We start from the raw sequence: 19,743 nt of genomic DNA on the forward strand, positions 1-19,743 counted from the left end.
AGCTCAATAAAGTGACCAAAATACTTATTTTAAGAATCTTAAATAATTGAATTTTCATTGCTGTTAATAAGCACAACTTTGGCAATATCTCTATTTTTTATTTTTTTTATATTTTCATGCAAGTTTTAAGAATTCTATCCAAGCAAAATTAGGTCCATGGGAGTCACTTGCAGGTTGGAGGTTCTCGCGGGAGTTCAAAGTATCTCGATGATTCAGAAAAAAAATTACTCCGAAAAACAGGGGGAAAAAATTTGCACGAAAAACAGAATAAATTACTCAGAAAAACAGAAAAAAATTACTCCGTAAAACAGGAAAATAATTACTCAGAAAAACAGGGGGAAAAAAATATTCAGAAAAACAGAAAAATATTTTTAAAAAAGTTTTTTTTTTTTTTTTCAAGTGAATGCAATACGCTTCCGTTGTTTTCAGCCATTTAATTCTCTAACCATATGTGTGCATAGTCAACCTCTCTACTACTACTTTACATACACTGACTTCATTTCTTTATATTTGAGGCCAAGGTCAAAATAAAAATCTACTAGCCTCTCCTTAGTTTGCGGTTTCCCAAACGACACACATAAAGCAATGACACAGAAGTGCTTCGACCCTTGGTTTTTCCCGGAAGTATTTTTATGCCTCCCCACTATGATAACGGTCTATCTCATTCTTGTGAAACAAGAAACAACAAACAACTTAATTTTTAGAAGATCTGGTTTGTTTCTAGAAGGGCTGTTTTTGCAGTGTAGTGATGTAGTGCACCATCGAGAAACCAGTTTTTTCATTGTTTTAGCAATTAAATCAACACTATCATATTAAAGATCTACTTAACTGTGTTTTATCTGTTCTCTTCATTTTAGCTGCAATGTGCAAATACAGTACGTCTTAGGTGGTGTATCATCATGTCTTCCAGTGTTACCTTCATTGTGTTGTTATTTATCTTTACCTGATCAGGCCTGAAAAGAAATTGTGCAATGACAAGAAACAAAATTCTGAAAAAAACATTTATTGGCTCTACTATACAATAAAAAAAAACAATAAAATAGAAATTGATCTTTCACTGTAAAACTCCAAGTCAGAACTCCAAGTCTTTTCTAGGGATTTATAAAAATTCTTTCAAAACCACCTGTATTAACTCAAACATGCAGGGCGGTCAGTCTTAAGTAGTTCTTACTTGAATTATTGGTCATGCATTAGCCAGGGTTATCAGCTGTCTGACTTTATCAAGCTGCCAAAGTAAGCGGTCACTGTCTTCAGCTTGTTGTTGAGTAAGTTCTGCTCCACCTCGACCTTCCCTCCTGGACCAGCCAGAGAGGCGATCTGTGGGCACATGGAGAGAATATATCAGACAATATATCAGACAGGTATTGATCCATTCTCTTAAAGCTTTTGAGGAGAGACAGGTTGTGTTGTGGCTGCAGTTTCAGTAACGTTCAGACTGAAATGGTTTATCTGGTATGGTAATCAAGGACCTGCGGTGTTGGAACCCTGTTGTTTTTGTTCAGATTATTAAGGGTCTCCTCCTAAACCGCAGGTCCAATTGCTACCAAATCTTCTGTGCATCATCATTGGACCAAGTTTATCAAAAGCTGTATGTTGATATCTTTTTTGTTTTCAAGGTATTGAACTTCAGAAGGGCATTGCTCGGTATATACATAGACATAAGTCAGCAACCGTTGGGTCAATCATCACAAAACTCACAGGATATGTCCACATAAGTACCTAAAACATACCCTGAAACCTAGGTTTCAATCAAATCAACCACTAGGGGAAAGAAATGGGCACACCACTCATGCACAAAGACAGTGACCTTACAGACCTGATCCATGTCAGTGTTGCGAGGCAGAAAGTACACAATGTTGTCTGATATCAGCTTGGCCAGGCGGAAAATCTTAAATGTGTGTACTGTTAAGGATGAAAACCAACATTAGATATAAGTACAGTCCACTTTTCAAAAACCATTCTATTTTAGGCTGCACTTCAGATTGAAGGGACAGTCGAATTAGATGTGTATATTTCTGTGACATTTGCTCATGGAGTGTCAAAAATAAAAAGGGGTCTGCTGTAGGAATCAAGTTTTTTTAGCCTCTAATCCGATCTGAATCATTTAATATTGAGTACGGAGCTGATACGGAGTCCCGATAAGATTTTAGATAATACAGTGCACAGTGCACACACTTTAAGTACATTAAAGTTATTAAAATTAATCCAGTGCTTACAATTTAATAGTTTTTTGTTTATTATGTACAAAACAAAACAAAAGTATAAAATAACAGACCCTCTGTTATCTTTTTGAACATGTCGCTGTCTGGAGGGAGTTTCTCTCTCTAGTTTGGTGCTTCGGAGCAGCTTTTACCTGAGTTACTAAATGACCGGTCTGTATTCTGTTGAGCTACTCTTTTTGGCTTTTTGTATGTGGTAAATGGTAAATGGACCTGTACCTGTACCTGTACCTGTATAGAGCCTTTCTAGTCTTCCAACCACTCAAAGCGCTTTTACACTACGTGCCACATTCACCCTTTCACACACAGTCACTCAGTGATGGCAAAGTCCATCAAACAGAAACTAACTCATTCATACACATTCACACACCGATGTACAGCATCGGGAGCAATTCGGGGTTCAGTATCTTGCTCAAGGATATTTGACATGTGGCGGCACGAGCCGGGCATCGAACCAACAACCTTCCGATTAGAGGATGACCCGCTCTACCTCTGAGCCATTTTTGTTGCACTTGCTTGAGTGTGGTCACATCTCTACGCCTCGTTCCTCTGAGCACAGGGTGTGTGTTAGTGGGAGCAACCCGCTGCATAGTTTCACTGCAGGAGGGGCTGCTCCTGCTCACAAGAAATATCACTTCCTTGAAGAGAAGAAAGAGATGAAATAATTGATACCACTATCACGTTTGTGCTGTAAATATGAAGCTGCTGCCAACAGCCGGTTAGAAAAAGCCTGCCTGGCTCTGTCTGAAGGTAACAAAAATCTACCTTCCAGCACCTAAAGCTCACTGATCAACACCTTATATACATTGATTGGTCATAACATTCTGACCACCGATTGGTGAAGTGAATAACACTGAGTATCTGGTTATCATGGCACCTGTCAGTGGGTGGGATATATCAGGCAACAAGTAGAAGCAGAGAAAATGGGCAGTGTAAGGATTTGAGCGACTCTGACAAGGGCCACATTGTGATTGTTAGATGACTGGGTCAGAGCATCTCCAAACCTGCAGCTCTTGTGGGGTGTTCCCTGTCTGCAGAGGTCAGTACCTATTACCTACTATCAAAAGTGGTACAAGGAAGGAAAAGCAGTGAACTGGAGACAGGGTCATGGGTGGTCAAGTCTCATTGATCCACCCGGTGAGCAAAGACTGGCCTGTGTGGTCCGATCCAACAGACGAGCTACTGTAGCTGAAACTGCTGAAACAGTTAATGCTGGTTCTGATAGAAAGGTGTCAGAACACACAATGCATCTCAGTCTGTTGGTATGGGGCTGCATAACATTATGACCACCAGGGTGCCTAGATCATAATGTCATAATGTAATGGCTGATAGGTTTATCTCATTTGTCATTTGTTTCATGAATTCAAAAAATGACAATTCGCCATTTTAAAAGGTATTTATGGGGGTTATGTTACAGAATAAACAAACACAAACTAATGTGTGAATTAGTGATGCGCCAGTGTCAAATGTTGAACTTTTCCTTTAAGATGCATAACATGATTGTAATCATGTTATGTAATCAATGTAATTCCTTTCAACTCAAAATTGTAACCATATATAAAAAAAACTTTTTTTTGGGCTGGAAATGTGCAGCAATGCACCAAATGAAATTGAAATGAAATGTGTGCGCACTCTTTAAAAACCTTTGCAGGATTCACTGATTGATTGATTGATCATGATGACATGTGTGAATGTGTATGAATGCATTAGTTTCTGTTTGATGGACTTTGCCATCACTGAGTGAATGTGTGTGAAAGGGTGAATGTGGCACGTAGTGTAACAGTGCTTTGAGTGGTCGGAAGACTAGAAAGGTGCTATACAAGTACAGGTCCATTTACCATTTACCATTGACAGTTACACTCCGGTTAGCACCAGATATGTATTTTAAAAACAACATCAAAGGATATCCATCAGGCTCCATCATGGTCTTGATGTCAAACACCTCAGAGGTTAGGTAGTCTGGCCCTCCCCACGGTGGTGACAGGAAGACCACATCGCCACGGAGAAGGGGTGCTAGCTGAAGGAAGTCCCCCTGTAGGAAGTCGATCTGGTTGGCGACACCATAAACCGTGGCATTGTGCCGTGCCAAGTCCAACCGCACTGGGTCGATATCAATGGCCAGAACTGAGAATATGACACAGAAAAGGAACACAGCAGGAGAAAGAGACAGAAGCATTTCCAATCTAGCATTAGGACTAACTGGACAGCTCATCAAAGAGTTAAAACAGCAACCTGGGGGCAGTTCAGTTAATTATTTATGGAGTTCCTTAGGGAAGCATCTTGGGCCCTGTTCTATTTTCTTTATGCATGCTCCCTTTGGGAAACATTATTACCCGTCATAATGTCAAACACCACTGTTATGCTACTACTGGCACACAACCTTATGTTTCTTCACTGGCATAAAAGGTCAAGATGCGATTCCACCAATTAAAAAGTGAGATCGGATACAATTTGTGAGGAACTCACTGTAAGAATTCACCTTATGTAACAAATGTGAAGGGAATAATCACACAAGCCAAATATAAAATAACAGGCGAATTTGATACCGTGCGTGAACAGAGACTGCCTGCTGACTGCCTAATATGGTCGGAAACAACATAAATAAACAGAAAATCACCTTTCACATTCATACAGTGATGGCCTTTGCCATCACTGAATGTGTGTGAATGTGACATGTAAGTAGTGTAAGTGGTCAGAAGACTAAAAACTCTTTATTTAACACCACTGACTATAAAAGTGGATGTTATTAGAAAATCTTTCATACAATTGTACTGTCAGTGTTTTAGTTTGTTTACTATTGGGAAAGCTGAAATCTAATTTCGGGCTTTTTTTTTATTGCCCTTTTTTTTATTGATAGTAACAGCTGAAGAGAGACAGGAAAGGGGATGACACGCAGCAAAGGGCCGCAGGTTGGATACGAACCCTGGGCCGCAGCAGCAAGGACTCAGCCATGGTACATGGGACGCCAGCTCTACCAACTGAGCTAATCGGGTACCCCTAAAAGCTAACTGTAGCCAACTTTTCAACTATTTATCCACTACTGTTGATAACTAACTAACTTACTATTTAGAATTCTCTGCTAACTACTAGGTGAGGGGCCAGACTAAGAATGGTTCACAGAAGACCCCATGGAAGTACGTAGGGATGCTCATAAGTGTACGTGGTACCAGAGCACCCTAGGCCAGAGGTCTATGATCGATTTTGTGATCGTATCATCAGACCTGAGGCCGCATGTATTGGACACTCGGGTAAGGAGAGGGGCGGAGCTGTCAACAGCTCACCATCTGGTGGTGAGTTGGGTTAGGTGGCGGGGGAAGCCACTGGACAGACCTGATAAACCCAAACGTGTAGTATAGGTGAACTGGGAACGTCTGGAGGAGGCCCCTGTCTGAGAGACCTTCAACTCCCACCTTCTCCGGCATTCCTTGTAGAGGCTGGGGACATCGAACTAGAGTGGTTGGTGTTCAAAGCTTCTATTGCTGAAGCTGCGGCTGTGAGCTGTGATATTAAGGTCTTGAGCGCCTCAAGGGGCAGTAACCCCCGACAAGGTGGTGCAGGGTACTGACAGGCCCGAAGGACGACAGTCGCAGCTGTGAGGGAAGCAAAACAGCGGGTGTGGGAGGAGTTCGGAGAAGACATGGGGAAGGACTTTCAGACGGCACCCAGGCACTTCTGGAAAACCGTACCACACTTCAGGAGGGGAAAGCGGGGAACCATTCAAACTGTGTACAGCAGGGATGGGAAACTGCTGACCTCAACTGAGGAGGTAATTGGGCAGTGGAAGGAACATTTTGGGGAACTCCTGAACCCAACTAGACCAACAAACCTGCCCTCTGTGATAGAGGCAGGGCTGGAGTATGATGGGGGATCTGCATCAATTTCCCTACAGGGGGTCACTGAGGTAGTCAAACAACTCCACAGAGGCAAAGCCCTAGGGATTGATGAGATTCGCCCAAAAAATCCTGAAGGCTCTGAGTGTTGAGGGGCTGTTAACACACCTTATCAACATTACGTTGAATTCAGGGACAGCGCTGAAGGAGTGGCGGACTGGGGTGGTGGTTCCCCTACTTAGAAAGGGGGACCAGAGGGTGTGTGCAAACTACAGAGGCATCACACTACTCAGCCTCCCTGGGAAAGTTTACTCTAAGGTGCTGGAAAGTTGATTGTCGAACCTTTGATCGAAGAGGAACAGTGCGGGTTCAGTCCTGATCGTGGAACAACAGACCAACTCTTCACTCTCGCAGGTGTCCTGGAAAGGGCCTGGAAATATGCTCATCCCGTCTACATGTGCTTTGTGGATTTGGAGAAGGCATATGACTGGGTTCCCCAGGATATCCTGTGGGAAGTGCTGCGGGAGTATGGGGTGAAGGGTTCACTTCCAAAGCGAGAGCTGTGTCCAGATTCTTGGTCGTAAGTCGGACTCGTTTCCAGTGGGTGTTGGCCTCTGCCAGGGTTGCGCTTTGTCAACAATCCTGTTTGTGACTTTCATGGACAGCATATCGAGGCATAGTCGTGGGGGGGAGGGGTTGTAGTTTGGTGGGCTGAGGATTGCATCGTTGCTTTTTGCGGATGATGTGGTCCTGATGGCATCATCGGCCTGGGACCTTCAGCACTCACTGGATCGGTTCGCAGCTGAGTGTCAACAAGCTGGGATGAGGATCAGCACCTCTTAATCGGAGGCCATGGTTCTCAGCAGGAAACTGGTGGATTGTCTACTTTGGGTAGGGAGTGAGTCCTTACCCCAAGTGAAGGAGTTCAAGTACCTCTGGGTTTTGTTCATGAGCGAGGATAGAATGGAGCAGCAGATTGGCCGGAGAATCGGGGCAGCAGGGGCGGTATGGCGGTCCCTTTATTGCACTGTTGTCACGAAAAGAGAGTTGAGCCGAAAGACGAAGCTCTCGATCTACCGGTCGATCTTTGTTCCTACCCTCACCTATGGTTATGAGCGATGGGTCATGACCGAAGGAACATGATCGAGGGTACAAGCGGCTGAAATGGGTTTCCTCAGGAGGGTTCGATGTCATCCCCTCTCTCTCTACCCACCCTTCCTGTTGATCTTCAGCTGTCTCTATCCAATAAAGGCATGAAAAGCCCCCCGCCCCAAAAAAGAAACATACTGTGTACATACAACCCTAAATCCATCCATTCTATCACATATGGAAACTCTGATACATTTGGTTTACCAATCAGAAATCCATGAACTCAAACCTAAGCCCAGTTTCTGTCTAAACTATAAAACTAACTCTATATCGTACCAGACAAAATGACACTGATGGAAAAAGGTTTTACTATTGATATTATGAACTGACAGAGGAGAATGGAGGTGCAGGAACACACACATTCACACAAATTAGGCCTACCTCTCTTTCCAGTGAGGGCGAACTGGATAGCGTTTCCTCCCACGCCACAGAAGGCATCTATGACCAGCTGAGCGTCAGAGAAGCTGTGCTGCACCCTGAGGGCGATGTGCTCAGCGATTCTCTCTGGTGTCACGGAGAACCAGCCCTCTGAAACACACAACCATGTTAGTGAAACGAGCTGGACAATGTGGAGACCGAGAAGAGGATGAAGGGGAAGCTGAAAGCCATCATGGACAACCCCTCTCATCCTCTCTACACTGATTCGAGGCAGCTCAGGAGCACTTTCAGCCGCAGACTGATCCAGCCCCGAGCCTCAAAGCTGGTTGGAGGCTCATTTGTACCATCAGCCATCAGATTCCGTAACGCCACAGCACCAAGTACCTCCAACCCCCGCTGACTAAGACTAGTTTAAACTCCAACCTACGACACACAAACTTTTTGCACTAACTTTTGTACAGTTTATGTACAGTTTCGTTTTTTGTATTTGGCTGGCTGTGGTGCAGAGGCAGAGCGGGTCGTCCCCTAATCGGAAGATTGTTGGTTCGATCCCCGGCTCCTCTGGCACACGTCAACGTATCCTTGAGCAGGTTACTGAACCCCATATTGCTCCCGATGCTGTACATTGGTGTATGAATGAGTAAGTTTCTGTTCGATGGGCTTTGCCATCACTGAGTGAATGTGTGTGAAAGGGAATGTGGCAGGTACTGTAAAAACTCTTTGAGTGGTCGAAAGACTATTCAATTCAATTTTATTTGTATAGCGTCAACTCATAACAGAAGTTCTCTCAGGACACTTTTCAAATGGAGCAGGTCTAGACTGAACACCTTATAACATTACTAGGAACTAGAAAGGCACTATACAAGTACAAGTTCATTTACCATTTATTTCATAGGTCAGTGCCTCTTTTGGTTGTTCAATTTCTATTTCAGAAATTATGATTGATTAATGATGACGATTAAATTCAAATTTAAATACACTTTCTTTGTCTTTTTCATGTTTAAAAAGGAACGAGCAAAAAATGGTTTGTTTTTTAAAATGGTTTGATTCATTTTCTATTTCTTATAACAAAAAACAAATATTTAAATCACAGTAGAAAACAGACGACACAAAACAAAAAAAGGTATTTATTCATACGTCCTGTATATGACCGCATGTGGTCATATACAGGAAATCTCACTGTGGTCAGCTGAGTCATCACTTGGGAAAGTCAGCTATACAACTCATAATATTCTCAAAGACTGAACAGCAAAATGACAGGGCAATTGTGAACAGGACTGCATTGAAAATGTAAGCAAACATGTTCAAACTTATGAACTCAAATATGAGTTTCAATCAAATTTTCTGTTATGGTTTCATCAAATGAGGACTTATCTGTTGGCATTCAACAAGACTGATTGAAACTGAAAAATGTTCAGGACTTTTTCAAGACATTTTCCAGTTTTCCCGAGAATACAGGACGAAATTTGCTCACAATAATTTAGGTCTAGTATTGACACATTCCTCCTTTTTTAATGATGCTAAAGTATCTAAGGTTTATTACAGGCCAGTGGTCACACTCCATTAATCTGCTTTTGTGGCATGCCTGGCTGTTCTCACTATAGCCGATTTTTACACCGTTTACTCCTCCAGTGAACTGACTCAGTTTACTCAAGTTTCCCTCAAACCGTGACATTACTTTGGCCACAGCCCATAAGGCCCATCTTTTCCAGGACATTTCCAGGAGTTTTTCTTGACAGTTGCTTACATTCATATTATTTACTGGCAGACCTAGCACTGATTTTAACTCCAGTTTTCCTCCACCTTTTTTAAGGTGTCTCCCTGTTCAATTTAAGTAGAATTTATTTTATTTTACAAAATGAAGTGTCATACCGTGCAGGTTATCCTTCCAACAGCTGACTTTCAAACTAAATACATAGGCCATCTGAGGTGTAGATCTGAGTGACACAACAAGTTTAGTTTTCTACATATTTGGTAATTTTATTCAATTTCCAAAAGCTTCCATGACTTGAAAACTAGTCTCTAAATTACCAGGTTTTCCACGACATGTGGGAACCATTGACATAAATGACTTGAAAGCTCTCCAAAAGTGCAGCTAAAACACCTTGATTGCCCCCTGGTGGCTGACTGCAGTATAGGTTATAAAGCGCGCTGCCTCTATCTTAGTAGATGGAACATGGGCTAAATTGAGAAATCAAAATACAAGTCATTACATTTTTCCCTAAGATGATATTCTGTCATTTTAGATAGTTCTTATCACACTGATGTATATTCAAGCATTCATTTTTATCACCAGTTCTGTTTTGATTAGTTATTTAAAGCTTTTGTCCTTTTTGGACATCTAATCACAACACAGAGGCAACACTGGCACACACAAATAAAGACTAATGGGCTAAATGGGATGGCTGTGGCTCGAAGGTAGAGCGAGTTGTCCACTAATTGGAAGGTTGCCGGCTCCTCCCCGCTGCCTGTCGAAGTATCCTTGAGCAAGATACTTAACCCCAAATTGCCAAGGCACTCCCGAGGCGTCATTGGTGTGTGAATGTGAATGAATTAGTTTTCATTAGTATCTGTCCGATAGATTTTTCATTGTGTGTGAAAGGGCAATGTGGCATGTAGTATAAAAGCGCTTTAAGTGGTCAGAAGACTAGAAGGGCGATATACAAGTACAGGTCCACTAAGTAACAAAAGTAAATGGAATATCACTTCCACTGTCTGTCCATTCTTCACTCATTCATCTGCTTCAACCGCATGAGAATTATCCAGAACTGGATCTGATACAGACTTGCACAACACGTTTATAGGCATGCATGTAGAGTGCAGACTGACCTTGGTCTAGCCTGATCCCTTCATCAAAGCGAGAGAAGAGTCTGTAACGTTGAGCCCAGTATTTAGCCAGCTCCGGTTTAGCTGCCATCTCTGCTGGGACCTGCTGCTTCCTCCCTCGCTTCTTATTCTTCTTTTTCTTCTTCTTTGGCTTCTGTCCATCTTTCATTCTCAACTCTATACACACACACACACACACACACACACACACACACACACACACACACACACACACACACACACACACACACACAATCTTCATCATTAGACTGCACCAGAGTTCACCAGGATTGCCTTATTTTTCAACAAACAATGCCATCAGAATCCTTTGACAGATGCTATGCTCACCACTGTTGCCTTCAGGTGCGTCAGACGGGGGGAAGTCAGGTATTTCTAGAAATTTGAACTGTCTACCGGGCTGCTCCTTCTCCTCCTTCTCCTCCTCCTCCTCTTTCTCCTCCCTCTCACTATCCCCAGTCCCAGCAGGAGAGCTGAAGGAGGCACTAGGCTGAGTACACTTCCTCCTCTCTGCGTCTAAACTGCACAGAGAATTAGAACTCTCTTCTTGAACAACATCTGTACTTCCTTCCTTAGCACTCTTCATATTCCTCCTCTTCTCCTTTACTCCCAAAAATGGAGGCTTGGTCTCAGGTTCGTGCTTGCTTCCTCCTTCCATCTCACACCGGTCACATCGACTCACCTGTGTCTCACTCTGGTGCTTTTTAAGGAACTTCTGGACCTGTGAAACAAACAGTCTGGATTTAAAGGTTAAATATATATGAGACCATAAACATTAATACAGCAGCAAACAACACAAAGAGAATGTGTGCATTGTTCTGAGCTGCTCTGTTCATTTCTCATCCTGCCGGTCTGGTGTGAGTCAGATTTATTTCCACCGATCCAGAGTTGGTGATTGTTGGAACAGTGGAAAGACTAGCAGAGACGGTTTTTGGTGAGTTTTTGTGTTTCTGTCCACACTTTGTTACAATGTTAAGCAAGGTAAAACCGCTTGTCAATGGAGTCTTGTGGTAAGTGATAGTGATATTAATGCTGTTTCTGGTTAAACAAAAGGTATATCTCTGTTGTGACCTTTTCAGTAAAAGAAGACAGACACAATAACAATGAGTCTGTAAGTGGCAAAAACAACAACTTTTAGTGGATGGACTTTTGTATGCACATTTGTCCCCCAAGGATTAGCTTACGTCACATGGGAGCCATTGCAGTTTCACTGCTATTTTCTCATCTAACTCTGTGAATTAAGGGTTTTTTTCAACCAAACCAGAGTTGGTGATTTGTGGAAAGAGTGTGGAAAGACTTACAAAGACAGTGGCGAGTTAGATTACGTTTCTGTCCAGTTTGAAGTGTGTTTTACTATTACCTGCTGGGTAAAATTACTGGTTTTGCGAATTGGAGTCTGGTCAGCTGTAGCACCTATGGTTTTGGTCTGAGATCCTGGCGCTTTAGTGAGACATCATTGACATATCATAAGAATGGTTCCATGCTACCATCCTTTTCCTTCTACATCTCAACGCAAACAAGACGTGAGCTCAAATGCTCTAATGTGGTTGAAGAACCTTGTAGTGGCACACTGTGCAGTGTGAAATATTGTCTTTACAAGGCCAAGCCAATTTTGAGAGAAAAGTATTGCATGGTTGCAGCCAATTGGTAAAGTATGCGTTACCAATATTCATGTAAGTATCTGTCACATAAAGACATCCAACAGATGCTTCCTTTCACAAAAGCGAACTTTATTTACCCCTGTGGAAATATTTGTTTTTAATGGACAAGGAGTCAAACAAACATTTTGGGAAAAGATGGAGAACAGATGGAAAAAGACAAACAGATTCATATGGAAGCACATTTCTGCCAATGTGGTCATATAATGATATACTCAAAATATTGGCTTAGTATCTCAAAATTCAAAAATATTGTGAAAATTATCTATTGAGATAATAAGTCAATATTTTGAGAAAGTTTCTTATTATAATGACTCACAGAATAATTTTTTCCCCCTTCACATTGGTAGAAATTGGCTTCCATAGATTCAAGAGTTAGAGGCCAAGCAGTAAGCCTGATACTGGAGGAACACTGGTTTATTCCAATGCAATGTGTAACATTTAGGAGGATCTACTATCAGAAATTGAACATAATATTCATAGGTATGTTTTTATTAGAGTATAATTACCTGGAAATAAGAATTGTTGTGTTTTCATTACCTTAGAATGAGCTGTTTTTATTTACAGAGTGGCAGTGGGATTATAATCTGCAACTACACAGCTAGATGCCACTAAATCCTACATACTGGTCCTTTCAACATCCACATACAGCTGATAGTGTGATTTGTGGCGCTTTGAATTTATGTTGCACAATCCCAGTCTGTGTCCTACCTTGTAGAGGGAGGGGTTGATCTGTGGCTGTGTGTCGTCTCCACCCGTCTCTGGGAACCTGGTGTGTTTGCTGATGCTGCAGACTGCCCTCTTACTCAGCCACTGACGCTTCTGACAAGCCCCACCTTTGAAGCTCAACACACTGTCGAACCTGAGACACAAACACGATTTTAATACTGACCTTCACACATATAGCGTAACTAGTATTTTTCTTATGCCACAAAGCATCTGTTACATCCACTGACAGAATATAATTAGTGGACAGAGCAGAGTGTCCTACATTTCTTTATAATGGCCAGCAGGGGGCTACACAAAAAAGAATCATAGTATTGAGTCTAATGAGCAAATTACCCTACTTCTCACTTGATTTATGAGCTCACTAAACAGTTTCCAAATAAGTTTACAGTCTCAATCTCTAGTTTCACTCTTCTTTCATACAGCATGATGTTCATTTAGTAAATGATGGTCCCATTTAGAGTCAAATAGGCCATAAAGCAGGGTATGCTTTAGGGAGTGGCTACCTTGTGATTGACAAGTCATTCTCAGCGAGTTCGTCAAGCACAACGCACCAAACTGTGCGTTGTGAAAGTATGAATCAAGATTCTGTTACTGTGTTGAATATTTCTCTCCTCAAATCTGTTCACAAACATATTTTAGTGTAGTGTTTATCTGGAATATGAGATTGTGTGTGACCAGGTGAGCTGTCAGTGTTTCCTGTTACGGAAAAGTTGAAACTGCACAGCCAATGAGAGCAGCTCAACTCACAGTACGCTGTCAGCTGGCACCAAAAAAAACATGGTGACGGCCATAATGCAGAACTCGAGGCTTCAAAATGGTACTCCAGAAACCAATGGGTGATGTCACGATAGGTTCACGCTTGGTCTTACTGACCTGACATGCTATAAAACAACTGTAAGTTATATAAAAATGTGTCTGGTGAACAACAGACTGCTAGAGGATGCTCCATTTCTAACATACTTCCAGTTAACGCTAAGAGGAGCTGTAAACCAACTGGATCCCGTGGACAGCAGCAGCAGCTTTAACTGAACAGACTTACAGAGGCTCTGGGTTGCGTTTGAGTCCCAGTTTACGCCAAGCTTCCTCAGGGGTCAGATTTGGGCTCTCCTCCACATCCAGCTCGTGACTGCAGTCAAACAGAAAATACTGCTTTAAGATTTAAACCTTCTTTTCTCCCCGGCTCCTCTTGCTGCATGTCGAAGTGTCTTTGAGCAAGACACTTAACCCGAAATTGCATCGGTGTATGAGTGTGTATGATTAGTTTCCGTTCTGGTAAGTCAGTATATCCATTGTGTGTGAATGGGGTGAATGTGACAGCGCATTAAGTGATCGAAAAAGTAGAAAGGCACTATATAAGTACAGTCCGTTTACCATTAATTGATGTTTTATTTTGAGTCAAATGTCAGCTACAGTGGGTACGGAAAGTATTCAGACCCCTTTAAAATTTTCACTCTTTGTTTCATTGCAGCCATTTGCTAAAATCAAAAAAGTTCATTTTATCTCTCATTAATGTACACTCAGCACCCCATCTTGACAGAAAAAAACAGAAATGTAGAAATTTTTGCAAATTTATTAAAAAAGAAAAACTGAAATATCACATGGTCATAAGTATTCAGACCCTTTGCTGTGACACTCATATTTAACTCACATGCTGTCCATTTCTTCTGATCCTCCTTGAGATGGTTCTGCTCCTTCATTGGAGTCTAGCTGTGTTTAATTAAACTGATTGGACTTGATTAGGAAAGGCACACACCTGTCTATATAAGACCTTACAGCTCACAGTGCATGTCAGAGCAAATGAGAATCATGAGGTCGAAGGAACTGCCCAAGGAGCTCAGAGACAGAATTGTGGCAAGGCACAGATCTGGCCAAGGTTACAAAAGAATTTCTGCAGCACTCAAGGTTCCTAAGAGCACAGTGGCCTCCATAATCCTTAAATGGAAGAAGTTTGGGACGACCAGAACTCTTCCTAGACCTGGCCGTCCAGCCAAACTGAGCAATCGTGGGAGAAGAGCCTTGGTGAGAGAGGTAAAGAAGAACCCAAAGATCACTGTGGCTGAGCTCCAGAGATGCAGTAGGGAGATGGGAGAAAGTTCCACAAAGTCAACTATCACTGCAGCCCTCCACCAGTCGGGGCTTTATGGCAGAGTGGCCCGACGGAAGCCTCTCCTCAGTGCAAGACATATGAAAGCCCGCATAGAGTTTGCCAAAAAACACATGAAGGACTCCCAGACTATGAGAAATAAGATTCTCTGGTCTGATGAGACCAAGATTGAACTTTTTGGCTTTAATTCTAAGCGGTATGTGTGGAGAAAACCAGGCACTGCTCATCACCTGCCCAATACAATCCCAACAGTGAAACATGGTGGTGGCAGCATCAGGCTATGGGGGTGTTTTTCAGCTGCAGGGACAGGACGACTGGTTGCAATTGAAGGAAAGATGAATGCGGCCAAGTACAGAGATATCCTGGAAGAAAACCTCTTCCAGAGTGCTCAGGACCTCAGACAGGGCCGAAGGTTCACCTTCCAACAAGACAATAACCCTAAGCACACAGCTAAAATAACAAAGGAGTGGCTTCGGAACAACTCTGTGACCATTCTTGACTGGCCCAGCCAGAGCCCTGACCTAAACCCAATTGAGCATCTCTGGAGAGATCTGAAAATGGCTGTCCACCAACGTTCACCATCCAACCTGACAGAACTGGAGAGGATCTGCAAGGAAGAATGGCAGAGGATCCCCAAATCCAGGTGTGAAAAACTTGTTGCATCATTCCCAAGAAGACTCATGGCTGTAGTAGCTCAAAAGGGTGCTTCTACTCAATACTGAGCAAAGGGTCTGAATACTTATGACCATGTGATATTTCAGGTTTTCTTTTTTAATAAATTTGCAAAAATTTCTACATTTCTGTTTTTTTCTGTCAAGATGGGGTGCTGAGTGTACATTAATGAGAAATAAAATGAACTTTTTTGATTTTAGCAAATGGCTGCAATGAAACAAAGAGTGAAAAATTTAAAAGGTCTGAATACTTTCCGTACCCACTGTACATGGGGATGCCATAACTATTAGTTGACTAATAGAAGATTGTCACACCCTTCATTTTCTGCAAAATTCGATGCAGCTAGTCTCATAAATACCAGGACTACCAGTGTGTTTTTTTAAACGGACATAGTTTTTTCCAAGAGGACGTTTCTTACCTACATCTAAATCTACTAAAGCTAAATAACAATATGGTAACATCGAAAGCATCAAGCAGCCTGGACTGCCTGATGAACCTGGTTGACTGGTTACAATGTTCAAGCTCTGAAAATGTTTCCAAAACTTTTTCAGATACTGTGAGAAACAGTTTTTTACCTGAGCAGACTTTGGAGAATGTACAGATGACACAGCATCAGGAGCAATTTGCTCAAGGATACTTCGACATGCAGCGGGAGGAGCCGGAAATCGAACCAGCAACCTTCGAAGACTCAGTACAGACTTACCTGCGTTTGACTTTAGCATGTCCTCCTTCTGGGGGTTTGTCGTCATCATCATCCTCCTCATCATCTCTATTTGACATCTTATTCCTTGAGCCATACTGTCTGTCAAGGCCACCAGCAGCCTGCTGGGAATCTGAGTTGAAACATACAAGATATATACCATCAAATACACATTAAAATGTGTATGTATAATTAAAAAGTGAAAAGAACATTTCTCCAATAGGGGATTAACATAAAAGTATATATCTACTCCTGTAGTACCTTTAAGTAGCAGTAAATTACAGGATTGAAAAAAATACTCAAAGAAAAATACTTCATTACAGTAAACTGAATGGTTGTCATTTGTTTTTAAAACCTAAAGGACAAAGCAGTCTGCATGATAATGTAGCAGTGCTGACAGTGACACACACACACACAGAGTCAGATATTACCTGTATGTTCAGCTGTGTTTTGCTGTGAGGAGGCAGCAGGTCTCTTGCGATCGTTCCCACCATCAGAAGGATCATCGGAGCCACAGAGCTCTCTGACATCAGCCCCACTCACACACAGTCTGTCAGTCACAGAGCTCCCACCAGCCTCCAGTGTGCACTTCTGTCTAAGCAGCTCGTTCAAAACCTCGACATCATCATTAAGAGCGTCCACTTCTTCTTTCTGTTGTTTCCCAGCTGTGGTCTGTCCATCCATCCCTTCCTCTGAGCATGTCTCTGTGCCTCTGTCCATCACCCCTGCTGCTGCTGCTGCTCCACCAGTGCTCCCATTACAGGTGGACTGGTCAGTGGTCCAGCCCTGTGCCACCCAGTATGAGTACTGTTCCCAGTAGGAGTAGTAGGTCCCTGCAGCATGTTTGTCCCAAGCGGCTTTTGCGTCTGGGTCGTCCCAGGGAGCAGTCACTGTTCCTGGATATTTCTCTAGCCAGCTGCTCCACAGCAGAGCCTCACCCTGTTGAGCTTCAGGAAAAAGCGAAAAGACAAACAAACTGACGATTTTGGTGAGTTTTATTTAGTTTCTGTCCAGTTTGAAGGGTGTTATATGATTATCTGCTAGGTAAAATGACTGGTTTTGTCAATGGAGTTGCACCATTATTTTGGCCTCAGATGCAGGTGCTCCAGTGCAGTGGTTCACAAACCTTTTCCTTAAGGGACCTCTTTTCCATCATTGAGTACACTGATTGATATTTCATATTGTATTTGAGCAGATTATTTCCTGTGAATATTATATTATATTATATTATTTAATACATTTATCAGATGTGTTAAAAGGGCACGTAGTGTCGGAACACTAGAAAGGTACTATGTAAATGGACCTAAGTACGGGCCTCCTTCTTACCCCAGTAGGTTTCCCAGCCAACATCTTGGATCCCTCCCGTTCCTTCCTCCAGTGGATCACACACTTCAACATCAACTAGGTCAGTGTCCAAAAACATCACACAAAATAACAATAATAATAATAATAATTATAATCATTATAATAATAACAAAGTGTGTTGTATTACTTTTGTTGTCAGGTTGTAGATCTTTTTGGTCATCCTCCTCTTCAGCTGGTTCTGCCCAGTATGTGGCTGACCTCCTGTTTGACCTCCTCCCCTGTCACATGACCAAAAAGAGGCTCATCCAGTAGCAGGAAATGGCTGCAAATATTGTAGCTTACTATTATTTAATTAAACTAACTCACCACTCCCTTCTGCTCAGAGGAACTGACAAAGGATAGAGGCAGACCCAGGCTGGCCATCAGTTGAGCTTCTTCATCTAACACCTCCTCCTCCTCTTCTTCCTCCTCCTCCTCCTCCTCTTCATCTTCATCATCTGTATCTGTATTAATTTCACATTTTCATACTATTTATTGACCTTGTGTTCTCTCTACTTTTCTTGAGTGTGTCATTCAACAGTGGAAAACCTCAGAAGCCAGAACATCACCCGCCTTGTGATCATTGTTAAACATGAAATGGTACAACATACCTTGGACTGCAGTGCATAATGGGCCAAATGAAAGCAATCTATTATCAGAGCGATAGAGCTCCCGATCCCTAGACAGAGGGAGAGGACACAGACAAACAGGAAAGGCTGATGAAGACCAAGAACTGCGCAGCTTCATTTGTCCACACATCAGTCTGCCTGCAGTACTGCTGTGTTTATAAAAATAAACACAGGTGATTTTCGATGTCAATGTGTCAGCCAATACAGTATAAGCATGAAGTGAATAACACTGATTATCTGGTTATCATGGCACCTGTCAGTGGGTGGGATATATCAGACAGCAACTGAACATTTTGTCCTCAAAGTTGATGTTAGAAGCAGGAAAAATGGGCAGTGTGAGGATCTGATCTGATGCATGTGGGGAGGGAAGTCTGACCCGTGTGGTCCGATCCAACAGACGAGCTACTGTAGCTCAAACTGCTGAAAGAGTTAATGCTGGTTGTGATTGAAAGGTGTCAGAACCCACAGTGCATTGCAGTTTGTTGTTATGGCTGATCAGTGTATATAAAAATAGTCGGCTGGGAACATTAATGTGCGTCTGATGTTTTTTCCACAAAAAAATCCTGAAAGAAGACATCTACTCCTTCTACTTCATTCAACATTCCAGAATATATGAATTGTGCATTTTTTTCCACCTGGTGATGTTGTGGTAATGTGCATTATAGTGAACTGAACAGACGCGTTTCATGTGTATACAGGATGTCAGTCTTTCAATGTGGCCCAGGACACATTTGCGTTTACACTACAAAAGGTGTATGTGCAGTGCGTACCAGACCACCTCAGCAAGTGGTTTGAGGGATCACGTCACAATGTGTCCCAACATGCATGTTAATACCAGGTATGAACAGGCTCAAGATGTCTCCTACTTCACTGTAAAGTCCATTCTCAGTGGATGTGCACTGGTGGCTTCAGGTTTCTACATCACACTGTACGAGTTGCATACTGGACCAGGATGATGTCACTAATCCTGCTGGTAGGCCCCGCCCCTTAAAATCAGCTTTTCAATGAGCACAGAGAAACTTTCCACTTTCAGCAGATGAATGTGAAAACATCCTTCTAGTGTCAAACTCCACATATACAGCATTCACACAGCACACTGTAGGAACAAGAACAAACACTGGTTTCTGACTGCAGGGGACTTTAAGAGAGGTAAGAGGAGCTCACTGTACGAAGGCTCTGGAGCAGCGACAGTGAACGATCTCCTCCTCCGCAGATGTGTGCCTCTTGCTAAAGAAGATATCCGCCACCACCGTCACCCTGCTCCTCTCCAGCATCATGACGATCGCCTCACTGATTCTGAAGCACGCGCGAGCAGCACGAGCACATTGCGTTCGCCCACCGGTTACAAGCTGGTTCTCTTCAACATCACACCGACGTTAATTGCGGGCATGATTTCCAGTTCCGCTGGCAATGACAATAATTACACTTCCTGCCATTTATTTTCAGAATAAAAGCGTTATTCCTCCAAGTTTCTTTTGTGCAAAACA

The 19,743-nt window shown here is 42.5% G+C and overlaps 1 protein-coding gene across 3 annotated transcripts; it reads right to left on the reverse strand.

Annotated features, from left to right (window-relative positions):
- Window positions 1–993: 993 nt before the first annotated feature.
- tgs1 (trimethylguanosine synthase 1) lies at window positions 994–19,665 on the reverse strand. 3 transcript variants are annotated; one of them, XM_051411438.1, is made up of 15 exons: window positions 19,421–19,665; window positions 18,239–18,306; window positions 17,955–18,091; window positions 17,776–17,866; window positions 17,610–17,684; window positions 16,715–17,230; window positions 16,287–16,416; window positions 13,847–13,933; window positions 12,790–12,940; window positions 10,751–11,141; window positions 10,406–10,579; window positions 7,580–7,726; window positions 4,125–4,343; window positions 1,817–1,893; window positions 994–1,317 (listed from the first exon to the last, which is right to left on the reverse strand). In XM_051411438.1, exons 1-15 carry the CDS (start codon window positions 19,531–19,533, stop codon window positions 1,204–1,206), a joined length of 2,490 nt encoding a protein of 829 aa, XP_051267398.1. In that variant the 5' UTR covers window positions 19,534–19,665; the 3' UTR covers window positions 994–1,203. The 3 variants fall into 3 exon arrangements, with proteins under 3 accessions (XP_051267398.1, XP_051267409.1, XP_051267420.1); XM_051411449.1 differs by having other exon boundaries at window positions 17,610–17,672; window positions 19,421–19,664; XM_051411460.1 differs by lacking the exons at window positions 994–1,317; window positions 1,817–1,893 and adding an exon at window positions 1,919–2,857 and having other exon boundaries at window positions 4,065–4,343.
- Window positions 19,666–19,743: the final 78 nt, after the last annotated feature.

This window comes from Dicentrarchus labrax, unplaced genomic scaffold (genome assembly GCF_905237075.1).
Source record: "Dicentrarchus labrax unplaced genomic scaffold, dlabrax2021, whole genome shotgun sequence".
Taxonomy (NCBI): domain Eukaryota; kingdom Metazoa; phylum Chordata; class Actinopteri; family Moronidae; genus Dicentrarchus; species Dicentrarchus labrax.

What these genes read in the sequence shown, in the direction of transcription:
- tgs1 (XM_051411438.1), bottom strand. Translation starts at nt 19,533, where the DNA reads ATGATGCTGGAGAGGAGCAGGGTGACGGTGGTGGCGGATATCTTCTTT. An exon ending in CCTCTGAGCAGAAGGGAGTG is followed by an intron (nt 17,867 to 17,954) that starts GTGAGTTAGTTT and finishes GTCATGTGACAG; the next exon opens with GGGAGGAGGTCAAACAGGAG. An exon ending in CGCACCTGAAGGCAACAGTG is followed by an intron (nt 10,580 to 10,750) that starts GTGAGCATAGCA and finishes GTGTGTGTATAG; the next exon opens with AGTTGAGAATGAAAGATGGA.